General features: G+C 38.4%; 1 protein-coding gene and 1 long non-coding RNA gene across 5 annotated transcripts in view; one reads left to right on the top strand and one right to left on the bottom strand.

The window, feature by feature from the left end:
* Window positions 1-26,071, top strand: part of LOC132906536 (ammonium transporter Rh type B) — a 44,104-nt gene that overhangs the window by 17,333 nt on the left and 700 nt on the right. For 3 of the 4 annotated variants that reach the window (XM_060958819.1, XM_060958821.1, XM_060958818.1), the window contains 7 exons: window positions 12,005-12,191; window positions 16,920-17,070; window positions 18,512-18,659; window positions 19,516-19,734; window positions 19,825-19,907; window positions 24,227-24,370; window positions 25,567-25,732. In XM_060958819.1, the coding sequence (XP_060814802.1) occupies window positions 12,005-12,191; window positions 16,920-17,070; window positions 18,512-18,659; window positions 19,516-19,734; window positions 19,825-19,907; window positions 24,227-24,370; window positions 25,567-25,732 (1,098 nt within the window). Of the gene's footprint in view, window positions 1-2,598; window positions 2,888-12,004; window positions 12,192-16,919; window positions 17,071-18,511; window positions 18,660-19,515; window positions 19,735-19,824; window positions 19,908-24,226; window positions 24,371-25,566; window positions 25,733-26,071 lie in introns of those variants that run through there. The other variant, XM_060958820.1, reaches the window with a different exon arrangement.
* On the bottom strand, window positions 19,515-24,270 carry LOC132906556 (uncharacterized). Its single transcript, XR_009657997.1, has 2 exons — window positions 24,158-24,270; window positions 19,515-19,746 (listed from the first exon to the last, which is right to left on the bottom strand). It is a non-coding gene; the product is annotated as an uncharacterized LOC132906556 (long non-coding RNA).

Here is a 26,071-nt window from a genome sequence, read left to right as displayed (position 1 = left end):
AATGAGCAATAATTTCTGTTTTATATTATTTTATCGAATTACGTGTGATCTATTTCTATTATTATGTTCGTGCATAATTCAATAAAATAATATAAAACAAGAAACATTGTGCGTCTATTATTTCTTTATAAAACGAAAGAAAGCACCGCGAGTGGAGCCAGGCAATCGCATATTAAACAAGATGTGCACTCGAGACTTCGTGGAGATCGAACTTCCATAAAAACAGAAAGAGCACGAGTTTCTTCTTCGTTGTTCTTTCGCGTCGACTGGAATCGAATTCATTGGAATGTTTAGTCGATAGGTGATACAAGTTCGCGACGCACCGAGACGAAAACGAAGAAAGAGGCCATAGGTTTCAACTTCCTCATTGCTTTACAAAATGCTACAGATTTTTATCAGGTTTATTCAAAAGACCGTGGTTCTCCTGCGTAGCTCGTATATGCACTGTGGCATACCAGAACCCCGTGGATACGCTACGGATCGAGTATCGTAAGAGTTACCAGATAGAATTCCGATAAACAGTGAACAGAAGAGGTGGTCGGTTACCCAACGTCCTCCTTTGCAACGAGAATCGACGGTTAAGCGAATTCGACGTGCGTTAACGAAGGGGAAAAAGCTGGATACCATTTCAATAGGTTTGTTTCTCTTTATTTTTGCGCGAAATCGATACAGCTCGCGTGTCTTCGTTCCTTCCCCTTTTTGTCTTGTTGCTTCTTCTTTTCCTTTTTTTTTTTTTTCTTTTTAATTCTTCCACTATCGTACCGTATATTTTATTACGAGGCAAAAGAATAAAAACTTGATTAATACGTTCGGAGATTTATCAAGTTAAAAACGTCCTAACTGGAAGAAAAGTGCTTTATCGTTGTGAAAGAAGTGACAGCTATCTATCCAAAGTTCAGCGTGATGTATCAAAGTAGCGTCTAAGCGTTACCGTCGTATTATTCGCCGTCTACTAAGAGATTCGTTTAAACCAAAGGACTCGCGAACGACGAAGAAAGGAAATTTTATCGAATCTGACCTTCCTCCCTTTCCAAAAGAGATTCGCGTCGTTCGAAGTGCTTAACGTTGAATCGAAACGCGTGATCCAAGTGACGAAGATCCATCGTGATTCTCACAGCCGGAGAATTAACCCTTTGCACTCCTATGTGAATCGACGTCAGGTTTTATCTCAGGAACTCCTTTGTCGAGTCCCACTCGACATTTTTTCAGTCCCAGCTTCTTTTGTGCAAAAGCAGGATTACATCCTGGGAATTGTTTCAACATATATCATACTGTAGTATCGTAAAAATAATTGTGATGTTAGAATTTAATCTTGAAGTTAAGATCAATAACCTTTGGAAGACACAATGTTTGTGTTGAAATAATATTCAGTGATGTTTATCGAACAGAAACTACAGAACCTGATGTATATAAGCGAGTGATATAATTAACAACGTGTGCAAGAGTTGTTGATTGTTGGCCAGTTACTCTCAGACTAGACTTAGGTAGTGACCCATGATCCCTTAAATACTTTGAGCCTCACTCTCTATACAGTAATGAGTATGACCTGTGTAAGTGTCCTGTTCAAATGCCTGTGTGGGTGTCTGTGTATGGTACTTATCCCTAAGCGTGAAATATCGTTGTATTCCAACATGTGATTTATTTACAATGAATGGATTGTATAGATGTTGATTAGATAGAAGAACGATGGTTGTTTAACGTGAACCAATCACGATAACGTACTATAATTTAGACAACTAAGTAGTTAATTTGCAACTCTCGTCACCTCTCGTCACCTCTCTCTCTCTCTCTTTCTCTCTCTCTCTCTCTCTCTCTCTCTCTCTCTCTCTCTCTCTCTCTCTCTCTCTCTCTCTCTCTCACGCGGACCACACTCTTTCGACAACGCAACTCGCACTCTCTGACTTCTCGACTCACACTCTCTGGCTTCTTCACTGACACTGACTGTCCTAGCATCCTTTTGTCTTTCCTTAGGCCCACTACGTATTTATATAGGCCACGTTATATAGGACTTTTCTACGAAACTATTCAATTGCAGAACCGGCAATGTTTATGATTTACTCGATACCTCTTAGGCCTTTTGTTCACGATACTACAATACAGTTAAAGATTACAAAATACAAGAATAGTGTGAATGAAATTGGAATTTAAGTGAACTTGTTTCTTCCTTTATTTATTTAAATTGTCTTATTTTTTAGTTAAAGTAAATTTCAAATAAAACATTCAAAAGCGTTGAGAGCTGCTGCTAACGAAATTGAAATAAAATTCAGAGTGCAAAGGGTTAAAAATCCTGCTAGAAAAGATAACAGAATCTCGGGAACTCGATTCTTCTTGAACTCCGCCGAGAGAAAAGGAATGCAAAAATCCTTAGCTACCCTACCGTCCGATACTAATCAAACATCCTCGCAACCGATCAACCCTTCGAACTCTTTAAAAACCAAGAAGAAGTTCGATATAATTCCGTGGAAACGATAACTCCTAGGGGACGTTGAACGAACGAGCTGGAATCGTGGTTCGACTCATAGATTCGATTCATAGATTCGATTCATAGAAACGAGAAATGGTTAAACCGTGGCTGTGGCAGGTGACGAGGCTACGCGGAGAGGAAAAATCACCCCCTGGGTGCCAGAGAGTGCCGTGGTAATTTCGCGGCCAGCGTTGCCCGCGAAGGAAAGCTTTCTCACGAGGGTAAAGGGAAAAGCGGAGGAAAGGATGAAGTTGAAGTACAACCCAGCGCACGCTATCGTGCTCCTCTTTATCGAGGGCTTTATCCTATGCGGTTTTTTGGCTACGTTCGAATACGCCCCCGAGGCGGACGCCAGTAACAGGCAGAACAGCTACTCGCCTCATCTAAATGGAAAACCGAACTCTTTGCCGGTCACGTACACACGTAAGTCCTACGATCTCGGTCTCTCTCGATGGGGACCACCCACGGTTTTCTACCCTTATTCGTCTTTCTCTTTTGTATTTTTATTCCCTTTTCCTTCTTCTTTCTCATTTTTCTTCTCTTACCTGGTTCAACGTATTATAAGTGGAACGTTCGTAATAAAACACGATCTTTCTCTTATATTTCTGAATAATACTGGATTAGATACACGGTGCTGTAAATACACGATCATCCGTGTAAGCGTCGAAACGCCCACGGCCTTAATTAATCGCGAGATGAAAATTAAAGATACCAGAACTACTTTGGAAACTTCTGTTTCGCGAAAACTCGTCGAACCAGATATCCTTATCCGTCGTCTCGAATAATCAAAGAAAGCCGAAGCTCCTATCGTTTTCTTTGTACCGTCTCTGTTCCCGTCCTTTAAATTTCAAATATTTAATCGTATTTCGCTTTCGTAAATATTTAGCCATTATTCCTGTACAACGTAATTTTACATAAAAGATAAAAATCCACGAGGCACCTCAAATATGTATTTATATCTTGAGAAACGAACAAATGCCAGACAGAATATTTGAACTAAAGACGGTTTCTTCTTCAAACGCGGTTTTCTTATTCCTGATTTTTGCCTTATTTCGAATCGCGGAATCTTCCCGAGCACGCTTCAACCACGAATTTCCACCCACTCCGCTGTATATACGTTTCCTTCTTCATTTTCTCGTTGCGATTTTTACCCCTCCAACGAAGAACTACGCGTTTTTCTTCGCTCTTCTTTCATCGTGCGGTTTCGTGAAAGATCACGAGCAACGAAAGACGGCGAGGGAATCGTAGTCAGTGAAAGATAACGAGAGGCAGGGAGACAGATACGCTTGCGTAATATTCCGTGGAACTCGTGTATACCCGTGGAAGGATGTAAAGAGTCGACGCCAGGGCTTAACTTTATCCATGGAGTCGGATAAAGTACGTATATTAACGTCGTATAGCTACACCAGAAACCTCTTTATAAGATATGGCCGGCACTGTGTTTCGCCAAATCGTCCTACGCCGTCGTTGAAAACGACCAACTCTCCGCGATTACGAAATCGTTGGTTTCTTCGCTGACGATAATCGTCATGATTTCGTATAGGCTTCTTTTCTTTTCCTGTGTCGGCTGTGCCTCGAATTCTTTAGTTCGATCGTCTCTCTTTCGCTAGACGTTCGTATCTTTTCTGCGTACGTTTTCAAAGATTTTCGAGATTGTGCGAATCAAACGCACGTGAAAATGCTAAATTCCTTGGTAAATTCAACGCTATCGAGATGCCTGCGATTCTGGCACGTTTGAAACAATTTCAAGCTTGCAGGATCGTGTCGAATTTAACTTTAGTCAAATATTGTCAATTTTTCGCACGAATCGTTGTAACCCTGACGAGCCTTAAAAAATGTGAAGCTACGGCAAACAGATAGAGTTTACAAACGACTGACGATTTTATTAAAATATTTACAACCTTTCTTCTGAATTCCGAGAGACGCAAAATAGCTGTTTTTTTATGGATTTTAGGAGATTCAAGGTATGAAGACTGTGAAAATCGGATGTGTTTGTAAATGGTTGATGAAGGAAGTTCTATTGAAGCTGAGATCGCGTTTGATCGTTGAGATGGGAGTTCGTGAAAAAAGAATGGAAACGAGGATGCTTGTTTTTTATGATAGACGCCTTTAGGGAAATGAAAGGAGAAGCTTCCAGTAGCATCCAGAGGTGGAAACGTGCCATTCCTTCAAAGCAAGCGTTTCATTGTTTATAAAGTCTGTTACTCAAACGTTCCGTTCCATTCGTCTTAGACTGGCGATTTCCTCAAACGCGTACATTTAAATATTCGTTAAAAACTCGCGACTTGAGCAAAAATTCTTACTACTTGGCGAAGGAAAATATTTTTTGTTGAAAATATTTCGAACGCTCGATCTACGAACGAATGATAGTGTAATTTAGTAGTCGTCGGTAAATATCCCAAAATTTTCTCTGCCCTTTTTAGGATCGTATTACGTAAAATAACAAACTGCTCTATTATTGTATGCTTTGCGACAAGTCACGTCCTTGTTGTTCACAAAAATGTCCTTTCTTCCTAAAGTTATAATTTCGAAGTATCTTTCATCTTGCGTTTCTCGGGTTAGAGATGCGCGATCCAATGGAACAAAAGGCTTTGAAAAAGAGTACAAAAATACAGATATTGTAATCGAAGATTTTAATCTTGACACATTGACGTCGCCAGATGTGAATCCACGTCTTGAGTTTCTCGAGCGTCGCCGATGGCACACGTAGAAGGACGTTCTTTTTATTTTTTCCAACGTTTCCACATTTTCCATTTACATATTTACCCTGTAAACGTGTGCGGTTGGTGAGACTACGTGCACGCGGCAGCATACCGGCGTGAAAACGTTAACATTGCAAGGAACAGTATCAACAAATTCTGCAACAATCCACCTATTAAAAATACCATTCGGTCCAAAAATTCCAACATTAAAGTATCTTTCATCTTGCGCGGAGAAAAGTTCTGCAAAAGGTCCCGATAGAAGTATAGGTCTAAAAGAACTGGATTCAAAGCGACGTATAAAGCTACATATTGCAAATCAATCTAATTTTAAACTCTAATTTTAAACTCGCAAGGAACAGCAGCGGAACAATTTCTATCGCAACGTGTGCCTTAAAAATATCATTGCGCAACGATTCCATCAAATACAGAATACGGTTACTTTAAGATATTCTTTGGGAAAGACAGTGTACGATAAACATCAGGATAAATATGTAACACTGAAGTAGAAAAATGGAAAAATCTAGCAAGAGAGTTTGGTAACGACGAGATTCGGATATAACTGTGACTCGACAATTTGGTGTGGATTCGCGAATTCCAGCAAACGATAATAACATAGTTAAGGAGGTTATTACACGCGTAAACGTAACAGAGACGCCAATGTCTGGGGAATTTCGAAGGCGGAATAACGCGGATGAGCACGTGGTCAACACTTTATCCGGTGGAATCTGAATTTCAAAGTGATACTTTGCGTAGATTACGTAACTGGGTCTGCGGGCAGCGGCATAATTGGCGGGCTAATCTCGTTGCTTCTCAAAGATTATAAATTTTCAGACGTCTACGGCCAGCCAGACGCGTGTTTTCTCATGGAAATCGGTTTTCGCGCGCGCCACCAAATTTCCTTCTCATGGAAATCGTGACTGTTACGGAGAAACGCTTGGGAATGGTCTGCGAATGATACGGAAATGTCGGCGTCCTATTGTCGTCTTCCGTTTGAATGCAACATCGAGAAACAACGCTCTCTGTTCGACGAAACGTGGCGGAAAATGCGGTAAAAGAAATTTGTTTATTTATTGATTCGTCAACGTTACTTTTATCGTATTCAGAAACGTCCGTTAAGAAAACGAAAGAATAATTGGAAAGAAAAGTTACTTGGTATTTTCTCTTTTCTGTAAGTTCGGGTTCTGAAAGATACGAGATGAAAATTAATTTTTCTCGAAGAAACGAAGGGTAATTCGAGGCTTGTTAAAAATCGATACGCATTTAGTAACGCGTGCCTTTGAATAATACGAGTAGCTAATAACGATCGGTAATTGAAATTCTGACATTAATGTTTCATAAATGTTATTATCGATATTTCTAGCAGAATGATTTAAGTCTCTTTTTATAAATTCATTTGTAAGTTCACGTTTTTTATAGTGAGCTCTTAAACCAGCTTTATACCTCTATAAACCGGACCCGACAAAGGGTTCTTCCACCATAATTTCCTTCCAATAGGAACTCGTAACGAACAATTTCTTCCCCTTTCACCACTTTGTTATTCGTTCAACGTACAAAACAGCGTACAATGTAAAAAGAAAGAGCAACGGTGCTCAGCAGGGTCGAATAAATTGCATTCTTTAAAATTGTACTACGTAATCGAGCGACGATTTTCCACTTTTCGTTTTCGCAACTGGCGATTTTTATTTATACTATTTTCACAACCTATAATAAATTTCTTTCATACCGGACCAATGAAATATGCGATAAAAAATACCTTCTCTTCGGTGAAAAAGAAACGTTACAGCAACATCTAGCGTAATTAGTAAATACCAATATTCTCACCGAGGACCCTCTTTACACGGTTACGTGTTTAAATTAAATTCCAAAAAATAAAACCATAAACGTATCTGGATATAAATGAGAGATATCTATGACGTTAACGATATCCACGGCTGGAATAAAGGGATCGTGCAAATGAAAACGACAAAACCAAATCTTTGTGGAAAAATGATGACAGATAAAAGCGTTCGTATCGTCATTATTTTATTGCGAGAATTCGCGCGAAATGGCAGAGATCGATCAGCTGGAATTAACGATGAAACGATCGAAATTGCGAATTTTTAATACGACACGGGTTTCTCCATTGCAAGTAGATGGATCGCGAACCCTTTGTTTATACGTGAACGTATTAAATAGAGACGGTGTGATAGAAATCGTGGTGAAAAATCGTTTCTCGCGCGACAAAGATACGCAGCGACGCGAAACGTGTAAATTTTGCCATTTCGGAAGAAACTTTTACGCGATCCATGCGAAGCTGGACCAAGTTTGACGCTATACGTACCTGTTTATATACAAGTTGCAGGCTTAAGTTTCGCCAACTTATACCAGCTGGATTATGCTACGCTGGAGAACGCGCGTGAAAAGGTCACAGGTTTTGAAAAAAATCAGAACGTTGGCTGAGAGTTCAGCGAAGTCTAACGGAACGTTTGAATGAGAAAATATGGTGTTACGCGACAGTTTGGCGAAACTTCGCGATTATTAAAGCGCAAAGCTTTCGGTGTAACCACGGTGGATAATATAAAATTATGAAAGCTAGCGAAAGAATCCTTGGATTAGCGAGAAAGTTATCAAATTAGCTAAAAGGGATATTCTGTTCTTTCTTTTCTATTCAGAAAATACAATTTATCGGTATCTGCTTTATTTTTATAGGCGGCACAGGCGTATTATAAGGTGAAACTAACGATAAGAGTCTTGTTCATTTTTAATACTTTCTTTCCATTTCGTGTATTTTTGTTTAAACGCGTGCTTGAAAAGAAGCCATGTTATTAAAAATTCTTATCTTATCATTTGCATATCTCGTCCAATTAAAATTTAACGTTATAAAAATGATCCTAAGAAAATTGCGATATTATCAAAGTGGGAAGAAAAATAATGGCGAAAAAAGGTGGAAATCAGGTAACTTTCGAACAAACAACTTTCGAGAGGGGAATTAGGTGATTTTAACTACTCATTCGAGGGAATAATCGAGTCACGTCGACGTCGGGGCCAATTATCTTTGGTTTGAAAGTCGGCTAATGCGATTCCGCTGCAACTTTATCGTCGTCGATTCCGTTTCCCTCGCTGGCTTTTCAAAATTACCGTTTGATGGATGCGAACGAGCAAAAAGAGAGGCCACCATCGAACCTTCCTTTTCTCGCCTCCTCCCTCCCCCCCCCCCTCTCTCTCTCTCTCTCTCTTTCTCTCTCTGTTTCTCATAAAAGTCACGACAGCGACAGCGATGCCTCAAGTGATAAATAGATTATCCGAACGTGACTCGAATAATTTCCACCGGAAACCAATGGTTGTCTGCGGTGTAAACGCGTAACCAAGTCTTATCCCCTTCGTTTTCCTTTTTTCCCCATTTTAGTCGAATTCGCGTTTTATATTTCGTCTCATACTTTTTCTTCTTTTTCGATGGCTTCGAGTTGAATAAAAATATCGATGGTGATTCGTCTGGCGTTTAAAGAACCGTGAGATCCAGGATTTTTATCAGGACGGCTTGTTTAGGGCGAGAAAGATTCGAGGGATTGACGAAAATGAGATATCTTCGTTAGCGAAGGATATTTATCACGATGTTTGAATTTTTCGTATTATCGCGATTGAATTGAATTTCATTTGTAAAATAAGAAAAAAACGTAAAATAATGTCCAACTGGTAGAAAAGATGGAAAGAAGAGTTCTCATTAATTATTAACGATATCGATAGAATTCATATTTAAATTTTAAGATCGAACGTCAAAAGTTATTCATATTTATTCTATTAATAATTCATATTTGTCTCTTTTCGTGTAGAAGCGCAGCTGCACATGTTTCGAAGCTTCTTAATCTTCGTTTTCCTGTGGCGTTCGCTATATCTGTGACGACATCTCGATGTATCGATACGATGTATGCACACGCTCGACGAGAAACGAGGCGCTCGAAGAAAAGCTCCTCCCTCTTATGAAATGTGCCTCCGACCCACTTGAATTTCGACTTGACTCCTCGATCATCGGTTATCCGCATATAAATTACATTGGTGACACTGACACCGCAATACCTATGATAAATAAATAGATCACCGGTACCGGGAAAGTCTCCTCTTCTTTCATACCGTTCCACTTCTTAAGGAAATGTTGGAATAAGTTGTCCGCCATTCAGAAATTCTTGCACCGTTCGCTCTGGGAAATACGTACACCGAGGATATTATTAATCCTTTGACAACGCGATAAAGCTGCGAAAAACGTTCAAACGAACGATTTAGAAAGAAATTATCTGATCGTCGCATAACTAACGTCGTCTCTTTCTTTTTTGCTCTTCGAGTTTCCAAGATGAAACGAATCGCTAATTACCGAAATTTACACCTGGCGATTAAACTAATAATTAATATTAATAATTCTACCATTTTGTTAGCACCGCCTTATCAAAAGCGAGCAGATATTCAAATACGTTCAAGTAGCAATCTATCATTCGTCGAATAATCACCAATTCTTTCACGTCTTTGCTCGGCCAATGATCAACGACAGGTAAATCCAACTTCGAGCTGCAACTTTCTTCAGGACGAAAATCGACGGAGGCCGATTTTCTTGCATCAACGGTGTTCGAAGGAATTACAAGGGAAAATTCGAATCCCGCCACCAGTCGCTATCAGCCGACTCGTTTCCCCAGCAAAAACGGTGACCCGGATCAGCGCGATTTTCCGGTTATTATGCATTCACGGTGAAGCAGCGACACCCGGTGATGGATGAGTCCCGGGGCGAGGCGCGAATTATCTGTTTCGAAGCGAATCCTAAGACGTCCGCCGGTTTCCCAATGATTTACGAACATATTTTACAGTGGAACGGCCGGCGTGTCGCCTCTTAATCCAACCTCTTTTACGTGTTTGATTTATTCGCGCTTAATTTCGCCCACGGATGAAAATTCAAACCGGTGAAATCGATTACGTGCAGCGGCGAAGAGTTACAACCACGACCGTCTACGTCAGGGGATAGAACGTCCGGATATCTTTCGCGCGGAAGGTTCACGCGAACCGGAAGCACCAGGTTTTTATCGCGAAAATTAGTATCGATTTCTTGAACGGCGACAACCGGTCGCCTTTTTATTTCGGTCTCCGTGTCACGTTTTAATTAAGAAAGCTGCATAGACGAGAATTATTGAAATTGATAATATTAGAAGAGCTTGTTATTCCTTCGTACGAAACATTTTTCTTATTTGGAATTAGAAGAGAAGATCTTGGATATTTATAGAAATCCTAGGAATAAATAACGTACGATACGATGGTTAGAAATTCTTTTGCAGGTAGAGCTATAGAGAAAAGATTCAGGAATTTTTCAAACGGCGTTGTATTCAGTTTTTCAAATGGAATGTTCAACTTTTCTGTGATAAGACTCCGTAGAATATAGCGAATTCTGAATATAAAAGTACGAAGACGCGTTTATCTCAGGACGTTTATTTTAAAAAACACAATTGCCTGCAGAGTTCTCTTTACTTTCGGTAAAAGTTCTTACTGCGAATCAATCCAATTCCACCGTTACTTACATAGATCGACGATTATCGATAATTTTAATAGCTAAATACATCGATAAATGTAACAGTGTCAATTACGCGGAACGATTTTGATGTTCGTTAAACGACGGAGAATTAAATTATGACAACGTGTCGGTTAATGTGTCACTTCGCGTAGATCTCACTGATACATAATCAATCGCGTTAAATCAATTCTTCGACGTAACCAACGAAGAATTGTTAAGAGGTCAAAGTTACATAGCCGATTAACGCTTTTCACAGAAAATCCGGAAATGATACTTGAAAAGATTCCAAAAATAGAAACTCTAAATATTTCTAAATGAAGACGCAATAGAAATTTCAACGATTATTTCCTGACAAATAAGTAAAATGAACCGCGCTTCAGAAAATGAAAAAAGAGTCATACGAATGAATGAAATTTAATCGAAATCGCTCTTTGAGCTGTTTGAGCAATGACAAGAAAAGAAAAACTCTATGAAAGGAACGTCAAATCTTCTTCCCTACAAGAATGATTACCCTATTTACCGTACATAAAACCTTAAACATGTATTACATTACATTATTCACATAACCAAACGAACTCATCAATCAAACCGTACTTCATACCGCTGAAAAAAGAAGCACGTGGAAGCTTCGAGTCTCTTCTAGTATAAAAACCATTAAATTATCCTATCTGCTTTAAGTGATACCTTGAACGTGTATTACGTTATCCACTTAACCGAACCAGATTCCACCCTCAAAACACGTTCATCCGGCTTCTCAAAAAATTACATCGCGAAAAAGAAAAGACCAACTCTTCTTTATCATTAAAAGAAGCCGTCCAATTAGTTTTAAATTTGTTGCATCGTACTACTCGCCTATTAATATATCAGACGGGGGAGTTAACGATCCTCCGTCACGCGCAGGAAACTCACCCTCGTCCTCTTAAAAAATTGTATCAAAAAGACAAAAGTACCAAATGTCAATTCTTCTCTGCTACGAAAGAAAACGATTCTCTTTGAATTTCTTGCACCTTACGATTCGTCTATCAACACGTTTCATCGACGAGTTATCCAGATGGATATACCTGGCGAAGGAAGCTCGCACAGCCATCTTCGAATTGCCCCGGCCATTTCTGAGAAACCGCGTTCTTCCTTCGAACGGGCCACGTAATTACAACGATCAATTAACGAGCGATTAACACCGATCTCCGGCGAACAAACGAGCGAGCGAGCCAAGTTGATTAACCGCACGCGAGCTGTGCATGCGCCTACAAAGAGCTCTTTCTGTTTTCCCCTTGTGCACGCGTGCGATTTCGGGCCACCGTTAAAACCACTCAGTGTATCAAGATGTCCACGTGATGATCTGGATCGGATTCGGCTTCCTGATGACGTTTCTACGAAGGTACGGACAAAGCGCGATAGGACTGACGTTCCTACTCGGCGCTATTTTGATCCAGGTTGCCATGGTCTGCGAGGGAATGACGAATTTCAAGATACACACCGCGTCTCACTTGTCGTTAAAAAGGTTGGTGAAATTTTTATCACGATATTTATCACGCTTTTATTTTAATTTCTCTTATTATTTCAGCCATATCGCGATAATCAATTTCCTATTACGTTTATACGAATAATTTATATTTACATGTGTTATTTAACGTCGTGTCTAAAGTTGTGTAACACGACCAACCGGAAATTACGGAAAAAACCGGATAGTCCAGCCGTAAATCGGAGAGCCTATGGTTAATTCCATGGAAAAGTTTTTCCAATGCATATGTAGCTGACGAAGCGTTCCATTAAAATAATTAAATGAAAACTTCCATCGTGGAACTCGTAGTTTTAAAAGTTTCAAACAAACCTCACGAATTATAGATCGTTTGACTAAGCTTCGCTAATCCACGAGCTGCTTTCGAAATTTTGAATTACAAATTACACGGCTGATGGAATTATAAATGGTGATTGGTTCTCGCGCTTTGCAAATACATATATGTAATGGGAACGCTAACGAATTTGCATAACAATTTGCGAGGGGAGAAAAAGCAGAGGACGGTTGAATAAAATCCACTGTAATTTTATTTAATTGTAAAACGTATTTTATTTAACTCCGCGATTCTTCGCGTTAACGTACAACGAATAAAAAATTTCCTGCGACTTGAATATTTTTCACGTCCAACATCCAAAACTAGAATATTTACAATAGCGGCAACTGTTACAAAAACGCGTACAGCAGATAATACAGTTAGAAGCTTTAAAACGGAAATATTCGTAAATAATAATTTTACGCAAGGAACAAAGCAGAGGAAATTTTATTCTTTTTCGATCACAGCGTTGATTCGTTTGTGATCCGTCGCGATAGAACGATAGAAACGTATTTCGGTTTTAGATGAAACATATTATTAATTAAGGACGATGCAAACGAAATTTTCAAAAATTTTAAGTCAAAGGAGATTCGAAATTACCGGAGGTAAGATTTTCACAAGGATCACGGAAACGGAGAACGGTGCTTTGAGAGGCAGAAACTAACGAAAGCGAAAGTAATTACTCTCGCGGCTAATTATGTCGTCGCATTCACAATGAGGATATTCTGAATCGTTGAAAACTTCCTCGCTTGACCAGATTCCGAGTCGGAATTATCATGGAATTAAGGTTGTAAGCAAGCTAATTGAAACATATAATATTCATTACGCGACTTTTCTCAGAATTAAATTAACTCTTCTCGAGCATCCTTTTCATACACCAGCCCTTTCCATGATTTTACTTTAAAATCTTAGGAGACACGATATCACCTTTCCGTATACATTACGTCCATTAAATAGTAGACTTCATATTTTCCCAACATTCGTACTCTGGTTAACAAAAGTCTTATCAACTACTTTTCTTTTGTCTCGTTGTTAATAATATTTCGTTTTGACGAAGAATCTGACTTTCGATTTCGCTCGACTAGTCGCTGTTGTTATTGGTAAAACAAAAACTAGGAAACAAATTTCGACATATTTTTCCAAATAATCGGTATATCATAGAAAACTTGAAAATATCGTCAGACACGTTCTGACAAATTCCACGGACTTTTAAATCATCGTTGCAACACTACTAACTCAACTGAAAGTTTTTCAAAGATGTCGTCGATCTACAGATTTACTACAACAAAGTTACAAACTATCCTACAGTATTATGGATAGCCTATAATATTCAAGGGTATCGTAAAAATGCTTCCGAGTAACATAGCAATTCCCTAGAGAGGGAATTCCAATATGCAACTACGTTGCAAATTATTCTAAACTATTTCCAAAATGTTCTACGTATGAACCTGCTCTACTGTGTACTGTAATACTCCACAACAAGCTACAAAGTCAAAATAATAGCGTGTATGGTGTAACGTTGAAATTGTTTAGAGAGGAAAATACGATTTCGAAATACTCCAAACTGTTCTAAAACACTCTATAAACTTGGAAAGTACTCGATATCGTTTTAGAACATTGCAAATAGTCGCACGTGTAATGTGAAAATGTTCCGCAACTATCTCTCTTGCAACTATATTTCAAATTGACTCGGCCACGTTTTAAAACGTTTTATAAACTTCCAATGCATGGAAAAATTATTGCGTAACGTCGCGACATTTTCTCACAATTTTCGCACGCTTTGATGCTACACAATCTTGCAAGAAAGTTTTTATTTTATTTTGGTTTTTTTTTACAATTTGTCCTTATGGACATTTGGTAAAGAGTTATATCTTATTGGTGAGAAAAAAAAATAAAATAAAAATAAATATAGCATGTGGGTGGCTACCCCCAGCGGGGTGCCAGCTTCGTTTTTTCTAAGTTATACCTTTTATGTTGCAAGAAAGTTGGGAATAATTTTAACGCGAATCTAACGCGTCACGCGAGACTCTAAATTGCAAAAACAATTTTCGAGTATACTGTACGGAGTCTGTTGCACGATGTTACATAAAGTTTCTTCTTTAATCCAGCAAAGGTTTTCTAGGTATTCAACTTGAAGCATTCTTAGGGCCTAAAGCATCTAAAGCACCGCAACAATATCGCAGAATGTTATATAGCTTCCCTAAGTGGTTTCACGATCCACGATAGTGTTGAACAAAGTAACAAAGCGCGCAGTTGTTTGCCACGAGCTTCTAAAGCTCGCTGCTTAAGACAGATGTATTAATTCCATATTTCCTACCTTCCCGCGCATAATTTACAGATGCTTTTCCATTTGAATAATCTGACTAATTACGAAATACCATTGCACACTCCGATATTTCAAGTTACTTTCTATACGCGAGAGAAAATATATTAAAGCGAATCCGGGAAACCCGAATTTCCTTTTTGCAAGATATTCTCCAAGATAAACGATTCGAAAGTAAAATTTCACAATTTCAACAATCAAGATATTTTTAAGAAATAAGAAATTTCGTTGTGACGATGTTAATTCAACGATGTAAAATAGCGCTGGTCCTTCTCGATCGGCGCACGATATTACGAATCGTTAAATTTGTTTTAGACTAAAGAAAATAAAAAATAAACAAGAAGAACGAAATGTACATGTAATAGACTATGAAATAAAAAAAACACTATATTTACAACTACTTATAAATAGCTATAAAGTTATAGGCTATTCGCTTTTGTAAAAAATTATCATGGAGAATATCTTCCGTTCGGAACTTCTACTACTTCGATCGAGATTTTTACAAATATTCGCAAAATTATCGTCATCGGGAGGAAGTTTGGAAATTCTTGCGTGACACAAGGCCGAAGTTTGCGCCTCGTTTGCGTCACTGTATTCGAAAAACTCATGGTACCACGTACATATATATAGCTATTGGAAACAAATAAATTTGTATAGCAGTCCCGGTAATATACACATCAGGTTCCTATTGGCAGAAAAGTCCGAGGATATTTTTGTCGGATACTGCTGCAAAATATATTCGAACTGGCTGATGCACGATTGAATGCCAAAGCCAGCTTGTAGGATTGTGTTTACCTGATGCATGAATAGTTGATAAGCCGAAAAAGTGTGCAACGAATACTCTGTGTTTCGAGTCCTCTTTTTTCCCTTCGTCGAGCCTCGAATTCACGCTGGCCTATCGCAATAAGAGAAAAAGTCTGCCTCGAATAACAGTCTGCTCGAATTTCCAAACGAAAAGTGATCATAAAGTGGAATATCGCTGTATCGCTGTTTGTTAGTGTAATTACTTTCGTAGTCTCTACGTTGTTCGTTCGTATCTGTTGCAACGTTTATTTACTCGTATTAAGTAATTGGTACAGAAATATGTGTAAAAGTGCATTGAAAATATATAGAACTGATAATTGAACGAGAGGAAATAAAAGAGACATTTTACGTTGAATTTTTACACGGAGTGTTTGATCTGTGTTTAATCTGGGAATAAACTTTCTCTTATACACCGAATTCCTTGGGTTCTACGTTCCTCAATATATGATACGAATAAAACGCTACAACACTGTAGACAAGTTCTTCAAAATGTATATATTCCGGGAGAATAATTATCGTTTGATAAATATCTATAGGCACAATGTTCTCCACCTACAACATCTTCTACGATCTTACCCTTGTACCACATTAATAATACATCGCATCATGGTAATCTAACATCGCCTTATTCACCAAATAGACTGGTAAATTCTTCGTTGGAACGGTTAATATCTCTTAACCACTTCCTTAGGCCAGGATTTTCCGTTTCTTGAACTCATTCAAAACTTAAATTTATTCCCATCTCAAGTTTCGTTCTGTATATCTTCGCTTTCTAAATGCGGTGTTACGAAAAATCTTTCCCTACCTACATTCTTACGAACTATTGGAACAATAACATCGGAAATTATCCACGTGATACCCGACCGCCTCTCGCTTGCCTCTCACTGACAACCGTTGTTCCAGTTATCTCGAACAGCGTTAAAAAACAAGGATAAAGAGCAAGGAGGCTGGGAAGCTTGTTCGAAAGGAGCAACGTCCCATCTTCCATACTATTCCAAAGGAATAGAAGTAGAAAACGAAAAGAAGAGTAAAAGGTAGATTCACTCTGGTTGCTATACACGAGCCTCGGAGGCGCGGAGGAATGGTCGCGCTAGGTCCGCGCGAACGAACGACCAGGATATCACGTCCGTGTTCCGGTTCCGTGATCCGACCTGTTTGCATAACAGTCGAGATCGCGCATCCATGTTATGAATACTGATCTCCGGTTTTCGGGGCGACTAGCAGCCGGTTAATAACGCGCGTATCGATCAACCCACGTGGCAACTTTCAGCCTGCTGAACGCGGACGTTGCGGTGGCCACGCCGTTGATATCCATGGGTGCTTTGCTGGGTAAGACGACCTACATGCAGCTCGTGTTCATGGGCATTCTCGAGCTGATCATGTTCACCGTGAACAAGTACGTGGGAGAGCATCTGCTCATGGTAAGTCAACTCCTCCTTCTTCGGGCGCGTTTACGAGCGTCACGCTCGATTTTCAAACGACCCGCCATCGAGAGCGCGAGTTTCCGCTCGATACCGGAAACGACCGGTTCAACGGCACGTAGAGAGGCTTTCCGCCAGGCGCGTTATCGGCTTCTGCGGAAGAAAATGATGGATATTGGATGATGGATGGGGCGCAGAGATCGAAGAGGAATTTTTGCTAATAAAATGAGATTGCCAGGGGCGTGCGGGGTTGTTGGTTAATTTGAAACGTCGGTTAATTTCGAAAGAATAGAAGCAGGAAATTTCTTGTAGCGCGGACAAGCTGTCAAGTGTATGTACAGCCTCGCTAGTCGATCTAAAAATAGTTAAAATAATAGTTTTTCAAGAACAGCGGAAAATTATCACGCGCCTGCTGTTTTATAATTATCCAATGCATCTTTAGAGAACAGTAGAATATTTTAGAATATTTTACGTACCGTTGAAGATTCTTCGTTTTTACTAAAACATTTGAAGCGTTTATCCATGAAGTTAAATTTAAGACTTCTATATGATAAATTTTGGATAACGAAAAGGGAAGAGAAGTTGGGAAAATGGGCTTTTTAAATTCTCTTCCTTAAAGACAGTATGCTGCTCCTTTTCTTTTTTCTATTTCACAGAATAATCGATATACGTATAAAAGTGAAACATCGCTGACATACGATCGAAACAGACATTTATATAGATTTCCTTCGATCTACTTCGATCTCCGTTCGTCCCAAAGTTTCAAACAGTTTGATATTTTCGAGGGAGAAATCGCGTGCGGTATAATTTCGAAAGTTCCGTAAATTTCAAAGTTTTTAAACGACGCGACGTTGGAATAAGATTAGCGAATACTGATAATTAGAAAAGTTGCGAAAAGGTATTCGAAGCGGTCGATTTTAAAAAACAAACTAAAGTCGACTATCGTGTAATCGATAGCCAAAAAAGTAGAACGAACACGTACTAATCAAACCGTTTCTCCTCCTTACTTTCGTTATTAAATTTCTTCGAAAGTTCCGTTTTAAAAATTACTAGAACTTGGACCAACACACGTTGAAATCACTGTTGGCAGTGAATGTTCGAAAGAGTCGTAAGCACGATGTGTATTACCGGTGAACAAACATGTTTCCACGGTATTCCATATTGTCCTGGCGCATCGAACTTATTTACTTTCGCTATTATCGATTTTATTTTCAATTTACTTTGGGATTTTCCTCGAAACAGAAATGAAATCTCTACTGTGTTACGCGTGTTAACGTTTATCGATGAAAATATCGTTACTCTGCGAAACAGAAATCTAAAGGAAATGATTTAAAAAATAAAAATCATAACTACAGATCGAGGAACTCGTAATAAAGACGAGTCCTGTCGATTGTTCCTTTCTTCTCTTCTCTTTTTCGTCAAATGAATTTTCATTTCGCAGGCCGTCGATGCAGGCGATAGCATGTTCGTCCATGTGTTCGGAGCGTATTTTGGACTTGCCGTCAGTTTCGTATTTGGAATGATACACAAGCCTAAGGAACATAATCTCGAGGGAGCATCCTACAACTCTGACATTTTCGCCATGATTGGTCTGTTTCTCTCATTTTTTTCTCTCCGCTTCGCGATCGAGGAACATCGCTAACTTCGTCAAATTATACCTCCAACGTTAAATAATCGTTTAAGTTCGAAGAATCTTACGCAAGAATCATTGACTCATCGAATCTTTGAATCTCTTTCGATCGATCGATACTATCAAATTCAATTTTTTAACACGGAGGAGACTATGAAAGGAAATTCCAAAGATTCGTTCGATAACTTTCTCTTTCTTCTAGATTCTACAATTTTATGAAATTTTAAGTAATTGGAGTATTTATATCATTAGTACACACGATATACCTTTGCTTGGTCTTTGGTAGATTAACCATTTGCGCGATCGAAATTAAACGAAATATTATTAGGTTGTTTGAAAAGTATCTTTCTTTCGCAAACGTATTTTTTACAACTGTGCAACTTTGTACAAACGTGAAACCAAGTCTTTGAAATGTTTATCTCGACAGAACGAAATGGAAATTACGTACGTAATTGGACAAAAACATTGTGCGTCTATTAGTTTCTCATAAAACGAAAGAAACTTTTCTGACAGCCTAATACAAATAGCATTGAATTTTGTTGGAAAATTCATGCACGCGATAATCACGGAGGAACGATTTATATCGTCTTAAAATGAAACTGCATTTCGCTAATAGCCGAAGTAACTTAACCACGCCTCTACGCTAAAAGCTACTATCAAAGATATAGCCATCTCTTCGAACATCGCGCCATTCCTCGTTGCACAAACTCACGTTCCACAAATTCGCGTATCGCAAGCAAATTCATCGACGTCGAATACAAAGATGGTATCTTTGAGGGAAATGGAGGAAAGGAGAACATAGTTTGCTTCGACAGGCACCGTGTTCCTGTGGTTGTTCTGGCCATCGTTCAACAGCGCCGCTCTGCAAGGAGACGATCAGCAAAGGGCCATTATAAACACTCTTCTGTCCATCTCGTCCAGCTGTGTGATCGCGTTCGCGACCTCCGCCCTGGTCTCCGAGAATAGCAAATTCAACATGGTGCACGTGCAGAATTCGACGTTGGCCGGCGGTGTAGCCATCGGCACCGCAGCAGGTACAAGACGATCTAATTAATCGAAGATTTACATTGGACTGGTACTCGATCCGTGCGTCTAACCAGGCGACATTTTCTGAATAAATACAGGCATGATGTGCCAACCGGTGGGTGCTTTGATCGTGGGTGGTCTGGCTGGAGTACTCAGCGTTTTAGGATACAAATATCTCACGGTAATTGGCTCCTTTCTTGCTTTAAACGCGTGTGAAAAGAATCGAATGGGCGATGAAAGTTTCGCTGGTGGTTGGAACGTTTGAGAAAAAGAGAAACGAGAATGTGCGGAATGTTTGAGATTGTGAGAAATGGATCGATAGGAGACAAGCAGTGGTTGGATCAATTTTAGGATTCGCTGTTGGTAAAGGTAAGAATTATGAAACGTCAATTATTTTTAGAGGGTCGATGTTAAAACAAAATTTTTGAAACTACGACGGCGCACAGGTAGCGAGGTTTCATGGGAGATGGTAATTATTTCGAAACAGAAACGTGGTTACAAGACGTAAATCGGTTGGATATTTTTCATCGAACGATGTTCTTCTAATGTTTGTTATTTGAAATGATTCGATATTATTTTTGATATTATGAAAAGTCGTAGAGTGTGTAAAATTAAAATACCAACGACGGTTAATAATTACACGATTCGGAAGGTAAAGCTGTTAAGGTACAATTAACTACAAAAGAATCAGAAGTGACAGTACGATGTGATATTACGTAATGAAGGTAAGTTTAAGTTGGAAAGGTGAGTGGTGAAACGTTCGATATAATCATAGTAGAAGCTCCGTGCAAAGCGTTGACGAGGTCGACTGAAATTTTTAAGCTGCCAAAGTGGCGGGGAAAGTTCCCGCGAGCTTCATATACGTGGGCAACATAAATTTCGCGGAAAGTGGGTTTCGTCGATGAAACGACGTGCACGTGAAGCCCGGGAAACGATTATGAATCGCGAGCAAATTAAATTTACCGGCACGTGATCGGCTCTGACGTCGGTTATCCTCGATGGTTACCTCCAACAGCCTATATCGCGTTACTTTCGTATTTCGTTACCGTCCAGTAGCCAGATTCTCGTTAATCTTGTGTCAATGCCGTGATTTCATATCGTAAAAGTTCCCACCGCGATTATATCTTTTTTCTCCAAATTAAATCGTGAAATACTTTGCAGAAGAAGAAAAGAATTTCTTTTACTCGCCATGCTGCTCGCTAAATACAATTTTTCACCGAGTTAAAAACTTTTGGCTTCTCCGAAGTTGCACTTATTTTACGGATGTAGTAAATGCAAGGAAAAAAAAATACGAATAAGCGTTGTAAACATAAAGAGGCGCAATTCTTTAAACTTCTATCTTTAGACTTTAGACTCCTAATTTCCCACAAAATACAGAAAAACGATGTTACATTGACCTTTTAGGTGGCGAAATTACTTCAAAATACTAGTATCGCTGATAATCTTAGCATGGAACGGATAATTTAGAATCTCGATAGCGTTCATAAATACAATACTCTTCAATGAAGTTTTGTGCTTGTCACTCATTGATAATCATACTACGATACTACAACAATTATGCAACAATACGCGCTTTTGTATAAATATTTGTAACGTTAAAAAATAACGTTTCAAATACTCTTAAAACGTCCCAAAGAAGGATAGCACGAGGGGATAAAGGAAAGATCAATAAAAGATAAGAATAATGAAGAAAAAGTCAAACTATCGATACCACGTAATTTAACCAATTGTTCCTTAATTTGCGCGGAACACAGACTTTAAAATGTTTAAACCCTTTCCTTTCGCCCTGGGTCTCGACAACGGAATAGAGAAAACGCGCGATGGCGGTATTGACTTAGGAAGATCCGCGGAAGACGAATAATCATCGCGAAGAACTTTCGTCGGAAGTTCTTTTAATCATCCGCGCGATTCATGCGGCGAGGTTTCCTTCGCGGCTCGCTAATTCCATATTCTTTATGTACTTTGTTCTTCTGATTTCCGCGCCCTTTTCCTTCCGCGGTGGAACTTCCGAACACGTACGGATCAAACGCAGTTTAACCGTATTAATCAGCGATTTTTTTTTTTTTCGACAACGAAAATCTCCTCGTGTCTATGCTAAATTTCTTCGTTGAAAGTTGCCTGGAAATTGGTCTAGTTATTAGTAGAGTTACTGCTTTCGTGCGATATTACTAAGAAGAATTAAGAGAGGTAACAGAGGTTTCAACGCCTCTGCGAAAACTCCAATTTATCGAAAATTATAATCCAGAGGAAATAATCTGGAAATTCTGACTTATACAAAACTAACAAGATATTTCTTCTCGGCTTGAAGAATCCAACTTTATCAAAGGGAAAGTAATAATTTGTTACAAGCGGATTTTCTACCAAAAAATTATCACAGTATTATACAGAGCGTTAAAGGATAATGAATAAAATTTAAAAGTAACAATGATAATAAAATGAACGTTTATTAAAGGTAAAAAGAGACTAATGTCTTTGCGAGTAGAACGATAAAGCACATGAAAGTAATATTTTGTACGCGAAAGTCGTAACGACGAAAAAAAAAAAAAAGGGAGAAAAAATTAAAACTAAATTGTTTTCAACGTGGTACGCATCATCCACTTAGATTTTCCGGTTTTGTTATCTTTCGCCCGTTTAACGCTCGCGTAGATCTATGCTTTCCACAGAACAGTCAGTGGAAAGCATAACAGTAAATATAAGCATATCTGGGAAACGTGTAGGTAGTCGCGAATTTGCGTGAAATTTAGGAGGAACAATTATCGTACGTTTCGAATGCGTTATTATTATTAGCGTTAATAGCGATTAACAACGTATAATAAAATATAAAGGAGAATTGAAAAAATATGTATGGAAAAATTAATAACCTTACTGATTACTCTAACGAAATGCATTTTAATTAAACGTTATTCAAATTGCCAACTTAAATTTTCATGTTCTTCTGGCGAAAAAAATATAAATAGCACAGAGAAAGAAACAAGGACGTAATAGCTGCGATTCTTTTTAGTCTCTCACTTTGATTGAAAAAACGACGAGAACAACAAATATACGAATGCTACATTTTCGTACGAGATACATTTTTTTCCATCAACTTTTTCTCTCTTAGTTTGTCCTCCTAAATTTTGTAAAAATGAAAATTACGCGAGAGTAACATTTTTCGACACAGTGCTCGCATCGCGTTCAAAGGAAACAGCGATATTAAGTAAAAAAAACTAAAACAAGGAATGGTAACAAACAAAAAAAAGAGGGAAGCGTTCAGCTGATGCAGGAAACAAATTAACAAATTGGTTTTCCAATAAACTGAATGCATTTTATTCAGAGATAACACACAGCAGAACGACAAACGAAAATCGAGGAAATGTAAGACCATTTAGTCAACCACTGTCAAATTGCTTTGAACAGTGACCAGAAAAAAAATATGTGCTAAATATATGTTTAAAATGACATTCGACATTTTATTGGTATTCTAATAACAGAAAAATATCAAATTCTATTTTTAAACATCCATTGAAGAAGATCGACGCAAGATCGAAGATGATGTTGAAAGAAATTGGAGAAGGATGATGAATGATCGTAAAGAGAAATTTAAAAAACAGATAAAAAGAGAACTGGAGAAACTTTCGAGAAATTATAATCGCTTGCAGAGAAGTAATTTTTTATATTAATAAAAAAAAGGTGAATAACAAACAAAAGTAAAACAGTGAAACAGTAACGAAACGGAATAAAATTTTTACAGAAATAGAAAATTTACAGTGCATATCTCTTAAAAAACTATACGGCCAATTTGTCGCACCAAAAATTCACAAATTACTCGGTGAATCAGTTCAAACCCCCCACTTGTCCCCATTAGTGCCCAATCATTACCTCTCATCTACACCCATCATCAACCCCAATACCCTAATTATTGCCTCGACTTCATCCTTACTATCAACCCTCACGATTCTAACCGCCGTTCCCCGGAAGTCATCCACTTTAACTTCATCCTGCAATTTATCTTCTTAACCCTCGTTCATTCTTCGCATTAATCTGATACGTTCCGATAAATATAAAAATACCGACTGTATGCTTAATGCAATGTTCAATTTTTCGAAAACCAAGCGATTAATTTCAAATTGGTATTGTTCGCGGTTTGACTACTATATCGCATATTTGTAAAAAATATAAACGATCTTATGCTTGAATATATAAAAATCATACTTCTTCTCGTTACTTTTCGATAAAAGAATTTGCAAATTTAACATCTTGATTGTATCAATACTTTCAACTATTACATAACCTATTTACGAACAAGGCAACAAGCAAGACGAATTTTATCTTCTTTTCGTGTGAGATAAAAGAACTTTCAAATTTAACTATTCATTATCGTCTCATCGTATCAAATTTTACCATTGTGCAGTATCAGTAGAAATTGAAAAAATGAGGAATGGCTTGACTCACCAGTTACAGCAATCTCCTTCAAACTTGCAATTTCCAGGCTTTCGGTCACGATTCCACTTTTTCTTCCAGCCGCTGATCCAAAAACGTCTGAGGATTCATGACACGTGCGGCGTGCACAATCTCCACGGCATGCCCGGCGTTTTAGGTGGTATCTTTGGCGCACTGATGGCAGGCATCGCCACTGAAGCCTCTTACGATTATTCCCTTTACGAGGTACGTAAGTTTCCTCTCCTTAACGAAGGATTAATTGGCGACTGGCTTTCGGGTAATTGAGTTCGCGGAGAGACGCTAAATACGCGACTAACCGGTGAATAGCGGCCAACTTCTGTCCATTCTACGAGGACGAAAAGCCTCAGAGATCGCTTAATCTATCGGTCGTGAAACGGATATCCCGGTAGGTGAACGTAAGAAACTCGTGGCTGTTGTTGTTGTTCGCTGGCCAACGTAACTTTAGTCTTTCGACCTAATTCCTAGGGGACGATTGCAGTGATCTTTGCTCTATATTCTCTGTGTCGGTGAATCTTGGTATCTTCTACCAAAACGTTGTTAGGAGAGGTTAGAAATGATTTTTAACATTTCGATCTATGCTTCTCTTTTCGTTTGGTATATTGGAAATTTTTGAAGTTAGGATATAGAATACTGCGTGATCGAATCACTGTAAGCCTGTATAAAGATCGTATGCAAGCATAAATATGTGTCGGAGGTTCTGAAGTAAGCGCTACACTCTGTGCTGTACCAGAGGGCACCATTACGTTCTCCATTCCGTGACTAGCTATTCTAGAAACAATATTCCTATTTCTCAAGACATATTACTTGTCGATATTCCTATTTCTCAACACGATCATTACTTGTCATCTAAATTCTCTCGTTATAAGCAATCACACACTCGATACCCGATAGCTACGTGACTTCAAGTTACTATCGTCTGATGTCTACACATTCTCACTCACATTTTCACTGGCTAAACATACAATCTAAATATCTGTTATAACTTGACTCGAAGTACTGATCAATTTTTTATGCGATCGGCATATTTTTCTGATGACACTATTAATTAGTCGAAGCATTAAATATTTAAAGACGGCATACTGCCGCCATCCGACTTTGAAGACAAATTTTAAATTTCTCTTCAAAGATGGATGTCGCTACAGTAGCGACATTTGAAATCTGTCTTCAAAGTCAAATAGCGGCAAAGGTTCAAAAAATAATACGTCGTTATTATGAAGTGCACGTTGAAGGCTCTTGAATGATTATTGTATAAAATATAATTTACGTATGTAAGTTTATTGTTATTACTGAAAGATTTAAAATTATGCAATTTACTTGCGCAATCTACTTGCTAAAAATCACGAGTGATCTTTAATTCGCATATTGTTTTATAGAAAATTCATCTCGCTTCTTCTTGTTAGATCTTTCCCGCGCGAGCACCAAACTCCGAAGCAAATTTGGCCGAGATGAGAGACAATTATGGTATATCAGCTGGCTTTAACAGAACAGCCGGGGGACAGGCTGGCTATCAATTATTAGTACTACTAATTACAATGGGAATCGCCATCGTTTCAGGATTAGTAACAGGTAATCGTTTCTCATTGATAATCCGAGTGACATTTTGAAAATAATAAATTGCACAACTCCTAGTTGGATCTTTCTCGAATTAAAAGAAAGAGCATAAACAGTTATTAGAATATTGATTGGCATCTAAATATTTACTCAATTTCACAGAATCAAGGATGCAAATTTATAAAAGTTTCTAAATTTCTTTTCTTCCAATGTTAATTGTAATCACATTCACTGGGACATTGTACGTTATTCTTCTTTTTGTTTTGATTTCTTTCTTCTTCTAAAAGCGGATACGCCGAAAGGAAATGTAAATTTATACATAGCTCGCTTTAAAATCATATCGACATCGCACTG

Source organism: Bombus pascuorum, chromosome 4, assembly GCF_905332965.1.
Source record: "Bombus pascuorum chromosome 4, iyBomPasc1.1, whole genome shotgun sequence".
Lineage (NCBI taxonomy): Eukaryota > Metazoa > Arthropoda > Insecta > Hymenoptera > Apidae > Bombus > Bombus pascuorum.
Note: the sequence above shows the minus strand (reverse complement) of the source record. Positions and strands in the feature narration are given on the sequence as shown.